Source organism: Anguilla rostrata, chromosome 12, assembly GCF_018555375.3.
Source record: "Anguilla rostrata isolate EN2019 chromosome 12, ASM1855537v3, whole genome shotgun sequence".
In the NCBI taxonomy this organism is placed as follows: Eukaryota; Metazoa; Chordata; class Actinopteri; order Anguilliformes; family Anguillidae; genus Anguilla; species Anguilla rostrata.
The window spans coordinates 22973244-22993292 of NC_057944.1; the positions used below are offsets into that span (position 1 = coordinate 22973244).

Consider the following 20049-nt stretch of genomic DNA (forward strand, 5'->3'; position numbering starts at 1 on the left):
TTTACAAAGGTCGCCTTTTTATTTCATAACTTAAATTAAAATTTATTTCAGTGTCAACATCCATGACAGTTAAACTCCTGTTTAAATTAAATATCAAAATGTTTCATACAATCATAAATAAAGCTCAAAGCAATTGAATGACACAGCAAATTTGTTATACGAAATAACATCTTGGTAGCCATTTTAACCATTTCTCCTCACATTCTTTTACAAATTTCATTATGTGCAAGCATACACACTTTTATTAAAAGTGAAGAATCATGTTGCATCCTTAATAAATATAACATCACCAATTTCAGCATTTCAATCTATCTGACAAAAATAAGCCGAATCTGATACCAGACGTTTTAAGACTATAAATCTTATGCATCACCACGGCAAAGTTATCCACTTTAAAAGCATTGAATTGAGACACCAAGTTAGCCTGAGGTGTAATTTGTCTATCAAAGAAAACGTACCATTTGATAGACATCTATTGCATATGTAAAGAAGATCCTTCTAATGTCACATCTTTTAAATATAGAAACAAATATTTCAATCTGAAGTCCAGAACAAAATAAAATATCCACATATCCACTCTACGGTAAAGAAAGAGAAGAACATTGGGAAATGACAGTAAAGCCTGCACATTACTAAACTGCTCTGAAATAACACATTTGCAATCAACACATATCCCTTATTGAGGGACATGTTAACTGTGTGCAAATAAAACAGAAAGCATTTGGGCAATGTGCATGGCTTCCTCACTTTTTCTCTTGAGCTCATTCTCCACTTTAAACAATAAGCAGCTAAATTTTAAAATAAATGTACCATTATGACTGATCAGGAGATGGTAAACTTTCAAAAGGGAGGCCCAGTGTAATGGGGCCTGTTGTAGCTTTTGTTCTTTCCAGTGTCTTTTTATCATCAATGCACTTTAACTTTATGGGTTGAACACCCCTACTCTCCCAAACATTAAATCTTGGGAGTTATACTAGCCTACTGCATGTTCCCCCCTCACTGTCTGCAGTGTTCAAGCAGAGACTTGAAATGAAACAACTTTTCACTAGTCGTGTTCACACACAAAGGTGCTCTTCCCTCATCAGACAATTTGGAATACGTGAAAACTGTTGTCTCTTTAGGTTTTTCAGTCTACATTTTTGCCATCCAGGGCACTATATTCTAACTTGTGCAATTCACAAGCAATTACCATTCTATCCCCAAAATGGTGAATTTAGTCTAGGCCTGGCGCACAGCCAGTCCCATCCATCCTTGCAGCTAGACTCCAGTCATTGAGAGCAGTGACTCAAGGCACATTTGGCAGTCTGCTAACGGTAGATGTGTTGAAGAGTGTGCTTTGGTTCCTGGGACTACTCAGTAGATTTCTGCTGTGCCGCTCCATGCTTCTCCTGACTTCCCGAGTCATCACTTTGAATGGAAAGGACTGCTTCTGGGAGGAGGCCAGTTTAGCTGCCAGCTCTGGGAACTGCTTGGTGTAGAGTGTTGCAGTGTATTGCAGCTCAGGGGTGATCAGGTCCTGGCATTGCTTTTTGGTGGCTCCATCCAAGCCAGGGTTGAGGTTGTAGCCCTGAATGACAGCAGCACCATACTGGAAAGGCTTGAGGGCGGAGTCCTTCACCTGGGAGGGGTCCACGGCCCCACCCTCCTTCAGACAGGTCTTCATCAGCTGCCTCCTCCTCTCTTGCAGCTGTGCCACCTCACGCTTCATATTCTCCCGGCCCACTGTTTGTTCCACCCTCTTCCAAAAAGTGATATTGAAGTGCTGGTAGATCTTCCAATCCAGTGAGTTCCATATTTTGATCTTGTTCATCGTCAAGGGGGACAGCCACTGACGGGTCCTGTTACTTCTGCTGTTGAGTTTGAATGAGACCACATCATCTAGTGACCAGCAGAGGGCGTTCTTTAGCAAGATCATAGACTCATCAAAGTACTCTGACATGAGGATGAGATGGAAGTTCTTCTCAATCATGGCGATAGATAAATTAGCCTGCCTCTCAATATCAACATAGTTGTTGTTGTTGTTGAAGCCAAAGTCGAATGCCAGGAGGTTCCTGGCATAGTGGTTGTTGCTCAGCGAGGCATTATAGCTGTGCCAAGCGTTGTTGAGGAAGTCATCTAAGTTCCTGGCCCTGTGAAAGGCAGGGATGCTTTTGTAATACATGAATATCGACTCCATCATGGATACTGGATTCCGCAGTATAGAGAAGTAGAAGGTATCCTCTGGCATTACTCTTTTGACCTGCAGGTGGAAAACAATACCTTTCTTATGTTACTGAAATTGCAGAAATTAATACAAGTAGTGCACAGGCCTGTTTTCAATACCTGGATTTTTTAAAGGCCAAATTGTATTAAACTACACCTAAATATAAGTCTGATCACTTTCAGTTTTCTCAAAAAAATTCCCACTTTAAACCAGCAATTTTTTATCAAATTTTTTTCAGATTATTGTTGTTTGTAACAAAAACAATGCAGCCATCTGTCAGTACCAGACGTATACTGAGATAATTGCCTCAAACAGATGCTTTTTGCTTGGCTCACACCACATTTTCACAAAAGTAATACCAGGCTGTTATAAACTTAAATAAAATTACTTTCACTCAGATTTCTTAAATAAAACAATTCTGCCAATTTTTGAGAAGAAAGAAAAATCTGGACCCTAATTCATGTGGCTATGAATAGCATGGTGTACGTATTAAAAATACTGGGTAAGTTTATGCACATATGTACAGTATTCCACCTCGTTATACAACTCAAAGGAGTCTTACCTCTGCCGGCATGAATCTCATGTGGTTGCACATGATGTTGAACTCCTTCATCGCCCTTAATCTGAAGCCTTCGACAAAATGAGCAGCAAAGTACAGCGGGTAGAAGAGCTGGCTGTGTTTATTCAGTGGCAGAGCAAATGTCAGGTTCCTACTGTCTCCGTAACGGTACAAGATGTTCAGGATGGTGCTGCTGGCTGTCTTGTGTGTCTTAAGGAAGACAATGTGGGTCTTCGGCTGGCAGGTGGAGGCCCCTCGCCCTGCTGCGGCTGGCTTAGCCGTGGCGATTCTGGCATTCACAGCCGAGGGGGAGCGCGGTGTTGTTTGGGGCGCAGAGGGGAGCCTCTGCTTCATCAGCTCCTTGCTTGGGTCTGGCCCATGCTGTAGACTGGCCAGTGCAGTGGCAGAGCGCTGAGGTTTCAGTCGGGTGAGTCGGGGACTGTTAGCACTCCCCCTGCTGGGAAACCATTTCCTGTGTGGGCGGTGAACCTCTGAGATAACGGAAGGTGCAAGCTGAATGGACTTGAAGTCATCCTCCTCAAGAACCGTGAGAGGGCGTGTTTTTTTCACTGTGGCTGCTGCCACTAATCGACCACCTTTTCCCTTCTGTAAACGTGTTATTTTAGTAAACTTGTCAATGTGACCTCTGGGTGAAATATGCAAGGGGAGTTGCTCTGACAGTGCCTTCCCCCTGTGATGCTGGCCTGCGTGAGGTATGTTTCCTATTTTCACAGCTTCCTGGCGAAGATTTTCCCTTTTTACAGTTACTTCCTGGTTTATAGGGTGCATATATTCAGTTTGAGGCACAAGGTCCGACTGCTGTTGCTCCAATGGCGGCTGCGTTGTTGATAATGCTTTTTGGAACTCGATTGTAAACCTCATACTGAAGAGCTTCTCATTGGCAAATTGTTTCAGAATTTTGTCATTTCTAAAAAAGAAATAAAATAAATACTGACAATCAGTTCCACAAACAAGTGTCAATACAGCATTAATGATAGCTTTGTTATTTTGTTGTTTTACCCACTGATGCTTCTGTTCCTCATTTCCAGTTCAAAACATTTTATAGTTAATAATGTTTTTAACCAGCAAGAAAATCCAAACAAAAGTGCTCATATGTTACATGTCCTGAATTTAATTTTGGCTACATTTGGCTAACTGGAGGCTTGTCAGTAAGGTCAGCACAACTGGAAGTGTGAGCACACACACACACACACACACACACACACGCAGCAGTGTTGAAAACAGATTTCTGACACATGTAGCACACATACCCTTAAAGCACCTTGCAGACAGACCCACCTGGACTGCCGAACGACACCCAGGATCTGTATAGCCACACAGAGGACGGTCAATGCCATGAGAACCATCCACATGTGGCGCAGATGACTGCATAGCGCACCCTTCAGCCTCCTACAGGGGGCACAGGTGAGACCGGACATTAGCCCCACTGTAGTCCATGTAGCAGCCTTCAACATCAAATCAGCCAGTTTAATGGTGCACTAAATAGGTTCATGATTATATTAATGGGCATTTGCTGTGACAAGCTGTGCCGACGGGCATAGGCATTCTTAAAAGAACATCGAAAACGTGCCAATGTTAATTTCAGGATTCTTTAATGCCCAATGGGCGTATTTTAAAAATATGTCAGCTTATTTTTTCTGTTTTTCCTTGTCTTTAAATTTTGTCTGCAATTTTCAAATTTGCTATTTTCGTCCCAAAATGATTAAATTAACAATCCTCCTTGCCATCTGGCTCGCAGAACAATACAGAAAATATTATTTGATTGTGGTAAAGGCTGTAATTTTGCCGCACATTCTGCCTTTCAAAGCCACACATTCTATCAGAACCCTCTGGAGCCAGACAGAGAGAAGCATTTTTTGAAATTACTGGATCAAGAGAACTGTGTCCAATCATCTTGCATACCGAAGGCTAGAAGGTTTGTGAACAAACAAAATTCTGAACACATTTCACAAATTAATGCATCATAAACATGCTCTGCCTGGAGGCAGAGTAAATCTACCCAGGTAGTTAAATAATCAGTGTATGCGCAAATGCCATGCAATTTCACAAGACAAAAATAGAATGCTCCCTTAAGTTACAATTAACAGATGGAATTGTAATTAACAGATGGAATATTAACTTGTTAATAATGAAAAACAAAAGCATTTGGAAAAAATGAATAAAATGATTAATATATTACCATTTCCTATTTCGTGCCCATACACCAGTGTTCAGAACCAGGCTATTATTTCATGTTTACTCATTCACCTTATGGCCACCAGATGGTGCTGGAGTCGATGAAATGAAAACTGGCAGAACCCACCTTTATGAAAGAAAATTGCCATTTGTCATTTGCTATTTCGAGCAGGATAAACACTATGAGGGAAAACAAAGAAACATTTCTTCATGCACACAGTGCTTGCAGTGGTTCCATACTTGACATTCACAGCAACGCTTGGTTTATTAAATCCAAAATATAAGACAGGCAGTCTATATGATCAACTCTCATAATTAGAATTTTGAAATGATGAAATCCCTGTGCATTTAGCTTTAGGTGTGAGTGTCCACATGTGTGTTTGTGTGTATATGTGTAACGTATACACAGTGTGGTCTGTAAGTATTTGGACAGTGACACAATTTTTGTTGTTTTGACTCAGGACTCCAGTACATTGGATTTGAAATTAAATGATTATTATGAGGTTATATACAGACTTTAATCTATAACAGCTGACCCATGTCTGATATCTGTCTGTCTCTCTACGCCCTGCCATAAATGAGAAACACTAAACTGTTCTCAAGACTGGAATGCCAAGAGCATTTTAGAGAACTGTTGACCTGTGCCATCTGTTTGTGAGCTTCCCATTTTAATTAAAGTAATTAGTCGCCCTGTTTGATCCTGTCTATTGAACACTAATCTGTTAAATGCAAATTACAACAGTGCTTCAAGACCAACAATAAAAACACTGTCCTTTGTCAGACTAGTGTGCTTCTTGTAAACCAAGAAATATTAAACCCAAAGTGGAGTTGAAGAGTAGGAAGAGCTTTGGAGAGTGTCTTTGTTTTCACAGATATGTTTTAATTTATGTCATGCCGATGACCCAGACTTTGGTTTAATCCTGGAACCAGAATACCAGAGAATGGAAAATATCCCTCAGCTGTTTTTGATTGGCCTGTAGGAGTCTACACCTCTCCCTCCTGAACCACAGCAAAGAGGGAATAAGTGGAAAGTCTCCCCATATGATGTGTGTATATAACTGTATACATATCTGTGTGTTTGTGTGTTTGTGTGTGAGTATGTGAGTTTGTGCGCATACACGCACACGCATGTATAAATCCATAGAGGGGAGTATGCCTATATATGAGAGAGCATTTGTGTGAGTGAGAGTTTGTAAACATTTGTGTGTGAGTGTACATTTGTGTGTGCGATGCACTGGCTAATTTTCTTAGACAGTGCACTGTCCTATTACTGTTTGTGAGCATGTGTGCTTGTGTGTGCTTGAGTGTGATGCAAAGGATGATTTGCCTAGTCAGTGCACTGTCCTATTACTGTCAGATCTGGTAGTATAGCCATTCAGGCACAGGACCTGACAGAAAGAGAGGGCCTGTTCATGGTCCTTCTGAGGAGTACAAAGTGAAGTGAGCCTATGAGCTTGGCAACAAGTTCAACGGGGAACTTCAAAGAGGCACCAAAATGTCCCTTGCACTACTCTGAAACCAAAGCGATGGCGAGTAGGGGTGCACGTACCCTTCACTTCCTGCCTATTTACCCATCTAAACGGCTACTGTACAGTACTGTGCAAAAGCCAGATACCACCATTTATTTTATTTACTTTCGGAGAAAACAGCCATTGGGTGCAAGTTACTTATTTTTCATTGTTAGAAAAGAATGTACCAAAACCCTTCACAACTATGGACAAATATTGACAGATAATAAAGTGATTAATCCACAGCTTGCTTTTATGCTGCAAGTTTTTAATCAAGTTTCTGAATGTATTTCAACACAAAATTGAATGTTGTATTAAACCAATATTTAAGTCCTAATCCACAAATAGTCAAATAAAAAATTATTTGGACTGATCCCTAGATTAAATTCTGCACTGAATAAACAAAACACAAAATATTATCAACACATTCAGGCAGTGGCAAAAAAAAAAGCTTGACTGTTGAGTGCGGTATTCACGTTGTTGGATTAAAACAAGCAGACCCACCGCCAGTGTGCACGTTTTCTACGGTCAAAAACAAAACGTCAGATAGCCCCATAGAAAAGTTTCATTTTGGGACTTGTAAATGTGTTCTGTGACACGGTGTTGAGTGGTCTGATGAAAGTAGTAAAAAAAAAAAAAAAGTGTGGGACTTGAAGAGTGTGAGTCATGACAGGGGCAAGGAAATGAGAGGTGGCAGCCAGGACGCTGGTCTCTCATTACATTACACATCGCATCCCACTGTCTGCACTACTAAGAGCAAATGCGTCAAACTGCTTCCTCCACATGTACCAATTATCAGCAGTTTCTCTGTTTCTCACATCATTTTGAATATGCATTGAATATACAACGGATGCATTTTACTTTGTCATTGTATGTGTTATAATATTTCCATACATTTATAAGATGTCAAACAGTGCTGATGGATGGCACGCCAAACAATATGTAACAGGTTTATAGTTTTAAAACAGTCCGGCCAGCAGTGCTACACAAGGGCCTTCAGACAAGTATAAAAACTGTGAGATTCACTATCAGTGGGTGTGTGTTTAAAATAGAGGAAGCTGAATCGTTACCATCACCAATTATTATAATTAGTACCCACCATCAGACCCCTTTCTCTTAATTCTGTCTTGCATGGTAGTCTTTTTCTTATATTCACTACTACTATTACTAACGTCCTGTTCAGAAGACTGAAATCACAAGCTCCCATAAATAAAATGAGTGCTGCAACCCAACATGCTTAACGCATACAGAATAACCAAACACTTTACCCTAAACCCATAACTTGCTGATAATCATTAGACAGACTTGACGATTTTCTGTCCACACACTGGCATTATGGATTAGGGAAAGAATGAAAATGAGTTTATTGACTGTATATCATACAAAACAGGTGAAATCAGGATAAGATAAATGATTAAATGACTAACGTGTATTGTACCTTATCAGACCTGAGTTTTGTAGTTGTTCCAATGGCCTTTGTTATGCACTTATTGTACGTCGCTTTGGATAAAGGCATCTGCCAAATAAATGTAATTAGATTATTAGTTTAAATAAAAATTAATACGCAGTCAGCAGAAAAATGTCCTGCCGTTTAGACACACTACCATACCGCTACACCTGTGTGGCAGGTCTTCCATGTGCCCCACTGACCCATATCTACAGACACAGCTGCCTGAAAGGTGGCATTTCCCTCAGACACTCAGGCGGACAACTGGATGGCTAAGAGACAGGGAAGAGCTCAGCCCCAAACATGTACACCCACAAGAACATACACACACAAATGGTGCGTCCAAAAACGTAAAAATATCCTAAACGTAAAGAAATTTCCTCCACTATCACCTAGTCTCCACCGTGCCTCAGCAATCGTTCCCTCCAGCGTCCCAATATTGGAGGGGACAAACAAAACAGCTTCAAAACTCGGCTTCTCGTCTCCTCCTGGCAAATGATTCACTGATTTATCCTACCCCAGATGTCTTTTCACATTTCTGGGCGACATAGTCATTCTCATGCCCACAGAGATTGAAAGACCATCCCACAGAATCTGACACTACTCAAACTCCAGAAAGCAGAGACAGCTGAGAACTTACCACAAATTTTCCCAATTATGCAAAATATTTAGCCTAAATTGTGTGTGCTTCAGTAGGTTATCACCACACAGGACATATTACCCTAAGGATAGATAGCCTACAATGGATAACAAAATGGCAGTTTGCTTTTGTGATCCTATAGACAAATGGTTACAGACAGCATGGATGTTGCTTAAACGAACATGACTCTAAACATAAATAAGCATGGCAGCCATTATTTCAGCATGTGAATACACATGCATGAATTTATTCAACAAACATTTCCAAAGGACATAGGCTATTTATTACCAACAAATTTCAGATGTTACAGTATGAAATAATTGTTTTTCAGTGTTAACACTGCCATAATATGAACATATTATAATATGAAAACAATACCTCAGATAATGCGAAGCGACAAATTTGTTTCACTAATCTGCAGAAATGTTTCTGAATTAGCCTATGTACAGTAAGACACAATGAACTGGCAATAGAATGTAGGCTGTCACAGTAGGTATAGTATATGAAGTGAATTAGTGCTCTGTATGTTCAGACATCAGGCACATTGGGATTCTGAAATTACAGTAAATTGTTATGTTTGCATATACTACAAGATGTGTACTTTGATCTAATGTTGCTGATTACATATTAATTAGTATCTCAACACAAACTGCAATGTAAAGTACATGTTCGTATACTGTACAGGCAACTACTTGTACTTGAAACTGACAAGCTATTTTGCAACTTTAAATGGGCTGACCATGTGTAAGATATGTGATTGGCTAATGTGGCTATTTGTGAGCACCACATCGGCTCCTTCATCAATAGTGGATGTCGACTTTGATGATAGAGAAGCCAATAAGCTGCTCCAATTATCGTCACGCCTCCTCGTTCTCTCTTATCCTCCACTTGTCTCCTCTCCTCCTTTCCTCCACATGTACCTGGGTAGGAGACGAGTGGTAGTGGGGGAGTGAAGGAAAGGAGGTGAGGAGTGAAAAGTACTGGGATACACACACCTGCTGGAACATACACAAGGACCACCATCTACACACATTCACATTCACACACACATACACACATATAATTTGGTGACATAGATTCTATTTTTTCAATTTCTTGAAAACAATTTTGAAACAATGCTATTGCTGAGAACAGTTAACAATACATAAAACTTGCATTATGCAGACAGATTCCATTCCAAGAGTCACAGACTCCACTGTTTTTGTCCTTGACATACTCTCCTTTGTCCCTGTCTTCCTTCACACATGATTTAGGACTGACTGAACAATTATGAATTTTAGCACCTTTCTACACACTGACGGAAACTACATAACTGCAACTAATTCAATATTCAATTTGTGAACAAAACAGTGAAGAGAATCTTGTATTAACTGGTAGAATTTGAGTTTTGCATAACAGTGCTTATGAATAGTTCTGCAAAAGAGTTTGGGTGTTGTGAATATTGTTTTTGTGTTTTAGATATCTGTCACCAACTTTTCAAAAAAAAAAAAAAAAAGAAATTGAGTTGAGAAAAATTGTCATGGTAAATAAAAAGAATGCTGAACATCAAAAAAAAGAACCAGCAACATATATTCTTGTTTATTGAGGGTGGCTGTCAGCTCTGATGTACCATGATGTTATTGGACTTGCCTGCTGCAATAACATGTGTGCTAGATACAGATTAATTTATATTCTGGAGCCTGCAATAGGGAGTTATCTGTGGCTTCATCACTGAAAACTCTGACATCAAACTGTGAATCATCACACAGCCAGGGAAAATGAGATGTGTCAAACAGCCTATCACATTGTTTGTTCCTCCTCTTTGTTGACTTTCCACCAGTGGCAATAAACCAAATTGGCGCAGATGGTGGAAGCATGCTGGACTCTAAACCCCCCCCCCCCCCCAGGCCTCTTTACGCCGCCGTCATTACATGCACAGGTGCCCTGCTTAAAAGTGCAGTAATTGCAGAGTGCTGCACTAACCTTGAGTTCTGTGAAAATGACTTCACACCTCCTGCCCTCAGGAGTGACAGGATGATACTGCTGCCCTACAGAACTTTATCTGTAACAGCTGCATTTGTGAAGACTGAATTCATTTCATGCCCCTGACGCATGCACCTCTCTCTCTCTCTCTCTCTCTCTCTCTCTCTCACTCTTTCTCTCAAAAAGTTTAGTCAGCAGGCCTACTACTTCTGGGCCTACCCTCTGCGTGTTGACAAGGCTGCCAACCACAGTGCACAGTTCATGGTGCCAGTGCTCCTTAAACAAAAAGAAAACTGTTCTCTCTTCTTCCCCTCTGTTCTATTTACACACAGGTTTGGGTGATTTTCCACTCTAAATGCTGCTAAATGTGGTCTTATTGATTCCTTGACATTGACACCATGATGTCCTTGTCTGCCAAACGGCTAAGAACAGCTGTTGTAGCCAATGCCACAAACTCTTGGACCTCCTTCAGCATAATTATAGTTTGGGTTGGATACTGAGTAGAAAGGATGACAAGGCACAGCAACATGATATTATTTTGTTTTCTGCTGATCTTTCACATTTGTTGAGCATCATTGTGAAAGCAATATAGCTGGCTTTTCTTTTCTGCAAATGCATTGCTTTCTTCTTCACATGCGTTTTTTTTTCCTTTTCTGTGTTGCTCTTTTTTCATATCCGTTCTCGCACATCAGCTTGTTTTTCTTTATAATTTGTGCCCCAGTCGTTTGTCAGTGACTTAGGCTTTTCACAGATCCTGGTTTGCTTGCCTCTCTCCAACTTCTCTCCCTGTCTATGCTAACATTACATTAGCGTAGGAGCGTAGAGAGGTTCACCTGTGGGGGCTTACAGAGCCCTTCAGAAGGAATTTTGCGCTCTTTCTGTTATAGGAGCAGGGGACTGAAGTATGGTTAGAACTGTTCCCACACAAAAATCACTTTTTCCAGTTGTGGCTGCATGGCAAATGGGGAAAAGCCCACAAAAAGGAAAATAAGTTCAAATAGGATCTGGAAAAGCAGTAGATGTATGGAATATCTCTTCGTTGTGAAAAAAATAAGTCCAGTTAACTGAACTTGGCGAGCCAGATTTGGCTCTTCCTGGCTTACACTATGCCTGCACCAAGCAGTCCAGTTAAAACATTTTCACAGAGAATGGTTTCCAGTGAGGTGGTTTCATTAGACAAATATAGTATCCAGGTTCACATTTCATATTCAGACAAATTCCTGCAAAGCGCTCAGATTTATGTATTTCCATTTTTGCTAGGTGGGTCCATGAATGATCATGCATATACAGCATTTTAATAACAATAGCTATAGCAACATCATCAACAGGGAATGTGCTTTTTGACCAAGTCTATTTCAAACAACTAAATGATCAGTGCCAATTAGATATCACACAACAGACAGTGTGTGCTACTGAGATTCAGAGAAAACCATAAAGGGTTTCAATTTGTAACAGATTCATAAAATAGAGCTGAAAAAATTAACCATTAAGCACTGTGACAATAATGGCAAATTAGTTCCAGTGGATTTCTCATGTTAGCTCATGCCAATAAATTGACCTTCATTTACCCCAGGAAAGAGCTATAAAGCAGCTCTATTAAACACAGATATCCAGTTCCAGCCATTAAACAATCTCAAAACCCACTCCCTGAGATCATGGCTGTTGCCACCCTCTAAACCTGTGTATTTTTCCCTGTCAATACAAAGGATGTACACTTATGGCAACTTAACAAATGTAGACAGTCATCTTCTGCTTACTTAGGGCCTCCGGATATCAACCTAGAATTTGCACTTCAAACAGACTGCTTAGCTACTAATCCAGTTTATTTTCTGAAGGTGTCTGAGTCACATGACTGGCAAACCCCATGTCAAAATATAATGTTGGCATTTCTCAGAAGTGGCTTCAGTCTAGCAACCCTCCCAAAGAGGCCAAACCTCTGGACAGTTTCTCCCATTTTCTTCTCTTGGTGGCATTCTCTGACAATTGCACTTCCCATGCAATTCTTGGCAGTGTCTGAGTCATGCCATTTTCTTTCCATTTTGTTACAATTATGCAAGTGACTTCTAAATGAGGGCGGTGCAGTGGTACGGTGGGTAGCACTCTACAGCTAGAAGGTCCTTGGTTTGAATCCTGGTCGGGGCCTTTCTGTGTGGAGTTTGCATATTCTCCCCATGTCCAAGTGAGTTTGGTGTAGGTTAGGGGTAAGATATGCAGGTTAGGTGTAATAATTGACAACCATGTAAGTTTGGCATGATAATAAACATAACCATTTCCTTTTATAGTGCTCTATTCTCACCGGGATTGTTGTAGACTCTTGTTTGAAAGTATTAATGCTCACCTGCCGTTGGTTTTGACAACCGAATGAGGTTGTGATACGGACATGGGAAAATTTTTCCTTGATCAGCTCTCAAGTGATAATGTAGGCATTTGCTTACGTGTGTGGCAAAAATCAAACTGATATTCCTTGAAATGCTTCAAAAAGAACAGAAGAGAAGATGTACAACTTTGTCAGATTTTGATATTTCAGAAAATAAAGCCAAATGTATCTTTTCCATGTATCTTTTATCTTTTTTGAGCTAACATACTCCAAGAGCACTGGAACAATGCAAAATCGTGTAAGATACAGTACAAACACTCAACAGTGACTGTGCGTGACGAGCCAGGTAACTGTCACGCTATCAACTCAAGCCCAACCACAACTAATTCTCACCAAACATCAATGAGAGCCTTCACTTCAAAAAAGGTGTGACAAAACTAGGCAAGAAAATGTGACCAGCAGTGTTCCTGTTCTTAATAAAGGAAACCTTTCTTCACCCTTTTTTTGTTGTTACTTGAGGCCTCACAAAGCAATATTTATTCTGCAATCATGCATTTGAACACAGGTGGATTTCAAATCAACATAGGTGTACTTCATTAATGTATTTAATGTGATTTCTCATGAAAAATTGACACACCAGGTCTTTAGGTTAATTAATTTAGGTTGTTATTGCAAACAGGGGTGAATATTCATCAAATTAAGTCATTTTCATTTCAATTTAATTTTTAACATAATTTTGAAAATATGTTAAAAATGTATTTCATTTTGACTTTATATTGAGCTACTGATATAGGAGTAGAAAAAATTTAAATATATTTTAATTTGACGCTGAAACACAGCATATTGAAAAATAAACAATTGGGGGTGGAGGCATTCTGAAGACCCTACATAATTTAATACAATACTAACACTTAAGTCTGTTTCATGCATTCTCTTTAGAAAGTCATGTCACGTCTATCAATATTAGCAAGGATTATCAATTTGTTTTATTTTCAATATTTTCTCCCACATTTATAGTGACCTAAAATTACCCAAAGACTTGTACAGTCCCGAACTTAGGATAAAAACATGAACCTGGTTAAATTAAAATGATAAGCACTGTTGGCAAATATACAGATAACATCTCCAAGTGACTGTACATTAAACAGGAAATTGTTCAGTTGGATCTGCTAACCCCTGAATAAGATATTTTCCGATCATATTCTCCTTGAAGAAGCCAAGATTTGTTTTATGCGGCCAAATGAGGGTCTATGCTTGGAGCACACAATCGGCTGAATTATATTTGTCTTTCGTTCCAGTGATGTTTTAGGTTCTGAACTGACTGTACTTTGCTACCCATTTGCACTTTTGTTCAGACCTTTGTAAAAAAAAGTCCAACAATCTGTCATGATCCAAATGTCTGAAATGTAACATAAAATCCGTAGAAGAAGCTGCTGCAAGAACAGGGCAGAATTCAAGGATGGAAGAGACACCTTCCAATAATAGGTGCACCAGTTCTGTGGATTGCCTAAAATGAAATATCTGGTTCCTTCTACTGCACAGGACTCTACAGAGCACCTACAGTTTTCATTTCCCCCTATATTTTTTATTATGAATTCTACAAAAAAAATGTTGCACTGTGTGCAAGTGGCATCCAGGCTGGTTCACACCTCTGAAAATGTATGCACACTAAACAGCACCTGGAAAGCCAAATGTGAAAATGAAGGGGCAAGGACAGAGCACCAGATAACCACAAACTGGCTGACATGCAGTATGAATAATACTGTCAGGTCTTCGCATAAGCCTCAGATTTCCTTAGGCTATCCTTGTGGCCATTTGTCACTTTCCACTCATGCTCTGGCTGTACAGTACACAGCTAAATTCTGACTTCTGCTACACAGATTACTGTGCTAAATGACGTATATATTTAAGTACACAGAAATAGTAGCTTCAATATTAGAATATGTACTGGCTAATTGAGACCTTGGGTTAAAACTTATTTTTATTTTTAATTATTTTTAAAACTACCATAAAACCATTCTGAGTTTCACCACTATCTGATGGTTGATGCCAGGTATTTGAGTTGGTTCACGTTGAAAGGTCCTGTGCAATTCATTAATCTCTTGTATCCCGCAGAGACGGCACCTGCTTTAAATTAGTCTTAAAAGTGTATCCTATTACACGCTGTAGTACTGTGTAAGCCGCGATATGGACAAACAATAAACTTTAATGGTACTAAAAGGGAAAAGTAAAGCTGCCTGTAGATACAGTATCGCCTCTCAAGTACCTACACTAAAGGGATAAGCTATCTAAAAAATAAAATAAAATAAAAATTTAAGGGGGGTGGCCGCCTTTTTATGGAAAGGTGGCTACAATCCGGAACTCCTTCACCCATCCAGTGAGCCCCCCAACCCCCCAGGACAACCCCACAGCCACACTGACCTCCTTTGAAATGCTGGAGGACTCTGATGTATTACAACTCATCACCTCTCATCGCGCAACCACCTGCCCACTTGACCCCATCCCATCAAAAGTTCTCCAATCTATCTCCAGCGAGCTCCTTCCCTATCTGTCTTCCATTGTTAATTCCTCTCTCTCCTCTGGTCATGTTCCCTCTGTTTTTAAGACGGCTCGTGTTACCCCACTACTCAAAAAACCCACCTTAGACCCCTCCGATGTAACAAATTATCGACCCGTATCCCTTCTACCCTTTCTGTCCAAAACCCTCGAACGAGCAGTTCTTAAACAATTAACCTCTTTTCTCCATCAGAACAACCTGCTAGACCCTCACCAGTCTGGCTTCCGATCCGGGCACTCAACAGAGACTGCACTACTAGCTGTGACGGAGGCACTTGCCACTGCAAGAGCCTCACGCCTCTCCTCTGTCCTGATCCTTCTTGACCTGTCTGCAGCTTTTGACACGGTCAACCATAAAATACTCCTCTCCACCTTGGCTGGGATGGGAATTACCGGGACTGCCCTGTCCTGGTTCTCTTCCTATCTTGCAGATAGGACCTACCAGGTCACCTGGAAAGGGTCTGCCTCTGCCTCTCATCCACTTGTCACGGGAGTGCCGCAGGGATCTGTACTGGGTCCTCTGTTGTTCTCCTTATACACCAGGTCTCTTGGTTCAGTCATTAATTCACATGGTTTTTCCTATCATTGTTATGCAGATGACACACAACTCTACTTTTCTTTCCCCCCCTCAGCCACACAGATCAATGATAAGATCTCTTCCTGCCTGGCTGACATCTCCACTTGGATGGCCAGCCACCATCTGAAGCTCAACCTCAACAAAACTGAGCTGCTCTTCTTCCCGTACAAGACCTCCTTGCTTCGTGAACTCTCAATCACGGTTGATGGCACCACAGTGACTGCCTCTCACTCTGCAAAGAGCCTGGGGGTGGTCCTGGATGACCAGCTGGACCTCAAGGAGCACATCAAGGCAACATCACGGTCCTGCAGATTCCTCCTATACAACATCAGGAGGATTCGACCATACCTGACGACGCACTCCACCCAGCTGCTCGTCCAGGCTACGGTGACCTCTCGCCTTGATTATTGCAACTCTCCTTGCAAACCTGCCAGCTTGTGCCATACAGCCACTACAGATGATTCAGAATGCCGCTGCCCGACTCATCTACAACCTCCCCAAATTCTCCCACGTCACTCCCCTGCTGCGATCACTTCACTGGCTACCGGTCGCTGCCAGGATCCGATTCAAAGCCCTGACCCTTGCCTACACTGCCGCCAACAGGACAGCCCCTATCTACTTGCAGGACATGACTCAATTCTATGTGCCTGCTCGACCACTCCGCTCTGCGGCAGCAGGGCGTCTTGCAACCCCTCCCACCCGCCCAAAGGGATCACAGAGCTTCTCCACCCTAGCTCCCCAGTGGTGGAACGAACTCCCCGTCCCTCTCCGAACCTCCCCCTCACTATCCATCTTCCGCCGTGGCCTGAAGACTCATCTCTTCAGACTATACCTAGAATAACCACCACCACGCTGTGTATATATATATATATTAAAAAAAAAAAAAAAAAAAAAAAAAAAAAAAAAAAAACCCTTTTTCCTGTCACTTGTTACATGTTGCCCCATCCCTGCACTTCTTGGTAAATTGTATTTGTCCTAATACTCTAGCTTATTCTTCTGCCTAGTTTGGCTTTGCAGATGTTAGACCAGGATAGTGTTCTTTGTTCTCGGCTAGAAATAGCTTTACAAAATAAGTAATTGTACCTTACTGAACCCGTGTTCAGCAGTTGTCTACGATCATGAAAATGCACTTTTGTACGTCGCTTTGGATAAAAGCGTCTGCTAAATGAATGTAATGTAATGTAATGGGAGGAGATAAATGCAAGAGATTATGGGACGTTGTCTCCACTTTAGTTCTTTCGATAGTCTGATAGTAAATGTTACAGCTAGGTACCGTGAAAAATCATTTGAATTTGAATGACGTCATTTAGTGAATAGCTATTTGATAAAGTATTCTAAGAACCATCATCACTTGACAACTTCGTTCTCCCCTAAACAGAATCTAGATGTGGGAATGCTGTCGTAAGAGAGTAGGCTATAGGCTGTATCAGAATGCATCACATAGGTCACTCTTCATTTTTCGGTGTTTTTTATTTATTTTTTTAGGTTACAATTACAGCCACACTTTTGGTAGGATTGTCCTAGTGTCATGTCATCATCCAAGAACAGTCGGCGAAACGTCACTTTGTTCAGGCTAAGTAAACTATTAAGATAATTCTCACAAGACTTGGCACTGGTCATATGTTACAGGACTACGCCAGTTTCGTGCCAGTTTGGAATAGATATGGGTAGATGTGGATTTATTTATTCCAGTCCGGATTCTCTTGCCAGGGACTTTTTTCTCCTGCACACATGGGCGTGTATACGCTAAAGAAACAGTGTGTAGTTAATGGCTGCTTGGGTATGGAAATGAGGATAACCCCGCATTATAAATGTACTCATTTTTTGTACGCCACATCTTTGAGTGTTGCGTATGCCGCATGGGTTACTTTAAAGCATTTATGGGTTTAGTTGTAAGCCTATGAGGTTTTAAAGAATTTATGGTCTGTAATAGTATGACGTCTTCAAAAGTTCTGTTAATGTAGCCTAACTACTCAGATCGTGATTCTAACGTGAATCGTCACTGATTGTCATCAAAATAATGATACCTATAAGAGCATAGCATTTCTATGGCCTTCGTTGGTAATGCATTATAATGCAATTCAATATCTGATCTTTATGACAAAGTTCAGAAATGCTTTTCATCAATAGGCCTACTACATGTCTAACTTGACACTTGTTACGTTATTCTAACAGACTTGACAATGTTGACGTCGGAACTGCCCACTCAAATCTTAGTTATCTTTTAGCGTTGTAAATACTGCCATGACGTGGAGATGATCGACACTTCTGTCTGAGGCACACTTCTATTGCTGAAACTATTCAAATATAGCCTACATAATAGTTGATTTACAGAAATCTTAGAAAATATTTCATTAAAAGTATGAAAGCTTCCATCCCTAATACAGTTAGCCTGCACAATTACGCACAACAACCCAACTGATGGTTAGCGGTAGATGCAGATGTTGGCTGTTGCTCGCTAAATTAACAAAGAAGGCTGGAGATGTAGGATTGTCGATTTCTTATCGTTCTTATCTACACTTACATCCCGAGTCCAAATGCATCCGCATGTTTTAGTTTTAAGGAACAGTAAATATATATGATACAAAACCAAGAACGCATGCTGTATGGAAACATCATATAGAAAACACTTACGTGGACCATGGAGTTGACTTCCAAAAATACAGCGCTCGCTCCCTAATCGCTTTCCTTTGGAGTGGCGGCATATCGCGTATTTTGAGTGCTGGTGCAGCCCAAGAATGTTGCTGGCCTCTCAAGTCGCTTTAGAAACTCAGCGCCAAGTGAAGTGACTTCTCTAGCCCATCCACGCTTCAGCCAGTCTCCGATGTGGTCTCGCAGCATCAGCTTTCTCCCGTTGGAACTCCCCCTGCTGTCGACTGATTGGTCTAATGCGAGGACAAATAATGTATTTTCAGGAAAGGAGTGAGCTTGCTGGAGGATGACTGGAGAACAAAAGACGAAGGTTCTTTGTCCTCAGGTGAAGAAACTTGCAGCAGGGTTATTTCTATCTGTTCGGGAAATATAAAACACTGATTTGCCTGCAAAATTTCATAAGGCTTGTGAAGATAGCAAAATCCAACATGTAGAGTCTTAATAGTGGTATCATCGTGAAAACAAGTAAAATGTATAGGGCTCACGGAAACGCATGTAGCGCACTTGTTAGAAAATTCCAGTCTCCCTTCTCATAAATGTATGATTGACAGCTGTTTAAACAAAGGACAGGCACAATTAATATATGTCAAACGATTTCATTGTTTGCGAGGTTAGTTGGCAATTTAGTTTTTATAAGGGAACAAATGACAACCCAGTTGATGAAAACCTCATTAGAATTTAATCTGCCGACAGGGTTTGAATGCCGGCGCGCTAAAGACAGTTTTTTTCTGGGTTTCCTACTCTCCTTCGCTCCTACTCAAAGGAGTAACAATCTTCCTGGCAGACCGTGGCCTAGAGCCTAACTATTTCAAAAAAATAAAAGCAGGTTTACCGCAGAGTATAACCCTTGAAAAGAAATACATTGTTCATATTGGTCACATATGGGCTAATATTATTCATAGGTCACATCAAGGAGAGGATCTGATATCAAAGGTTATATCACCCAGTCTAGCATTGGCTCCAACAAGCTGAGTGCAAATTAATGAAGGATTCGGAATCATGCCCTTGGTTATACAATAGTGTCACATGTTTTTTTGTCAGTATAGTACTTATCTTTAAGGAACTACTGATATTTGCACAGGCACTTTTCACAAGCTGACAAAGACTGAACATTAAACATTTCCATTATTTTATTTGTGCTCTGTACACCATTGTTTAGAATAAGAAAAGCTTGTTCTTGATTAGAGCACATTTAATCCAATGTCTACAGAGCTCCTGTGCTGGGCGAAATAAGATGCTTAGACGCTGTGTGTTTGTCTTGCCTACAAAGGTGTCCTTTGTCTCCCAAACACCAAGGTAAAATGAGAGGCTTCAGTCCTGTTAGAGGAAAGACTGACATTACTGCAGTTTCTGGGGAGAAGTAAATGACTGTGACTTTGTGTGTTGAGGGGTCTGTGACCAAGGTCAGTCAAAAAGCAGGATAGTGGCAGAA

At 40.7% G+C, this 20049-nt stretch overlaps 1 protein-coding gene across 2 annotated transcripts; it reads right to left on the reverse strand.

Annotated features, from left to right (window-relative positions):
• gal3st2 (galactose-3-O-sulfotransferase 2) lies at positions 1-18940 on the reverse strand. 2 transcript variants are annotated; one of them, XM_064302595.1, is made up of 4 exons: positions 18600-18940; positions 4062-4172; positions 2766-3690; positions 1-2239 (listed from the first exon to the last, which is right to left on the reverse strand). In XM_064302595.1, exons 1-4 carry the CDS (start codon positions 18668-18670, stop codon positions 1286-1288), a joined length of 2061 nt encoding a protein of 686 aa, XP_064158665.1. In that variant the 5' UTR covers positions 18671-18940; the 3' UTR covers positions 1-1285. The 2 variants fall into 2 exon arrangements, with proteins under 2 accessions (XP_064158665.1, XP_064158668.1); XM_064302598.1 differs by lacking the exon at positions 18600-18940 and having other exon boundaries at positions 4034-4172.
• Between the last annotated feature and the right edge of the window lie 1109 nt (positions 18941-20049).

Coding starts and splice junctions, on each gene's coding strand:
- gal3st2 (XM_064302595.1), bottom strand. CDS start 18,670: ATGCCGCCACTCCAAAGGAAAGCGATTAGGGAGCGAGCGCTGTATTTT. Junction 3,691..4,061: donor GGTGTCGTTCGGCAGTCCAG/GTGGGTCTGTCT, acceptor TTTCTTTTTTAG/AAATGACAAAATTCTGAAAC. Junction 2,240..2,765: donor TGAGATTCATGCCGGCAGAG/GTAAGACTCCTT, acceptor TTCCACCTGCAG/GTCAAAAGAGTAATGCCAGA.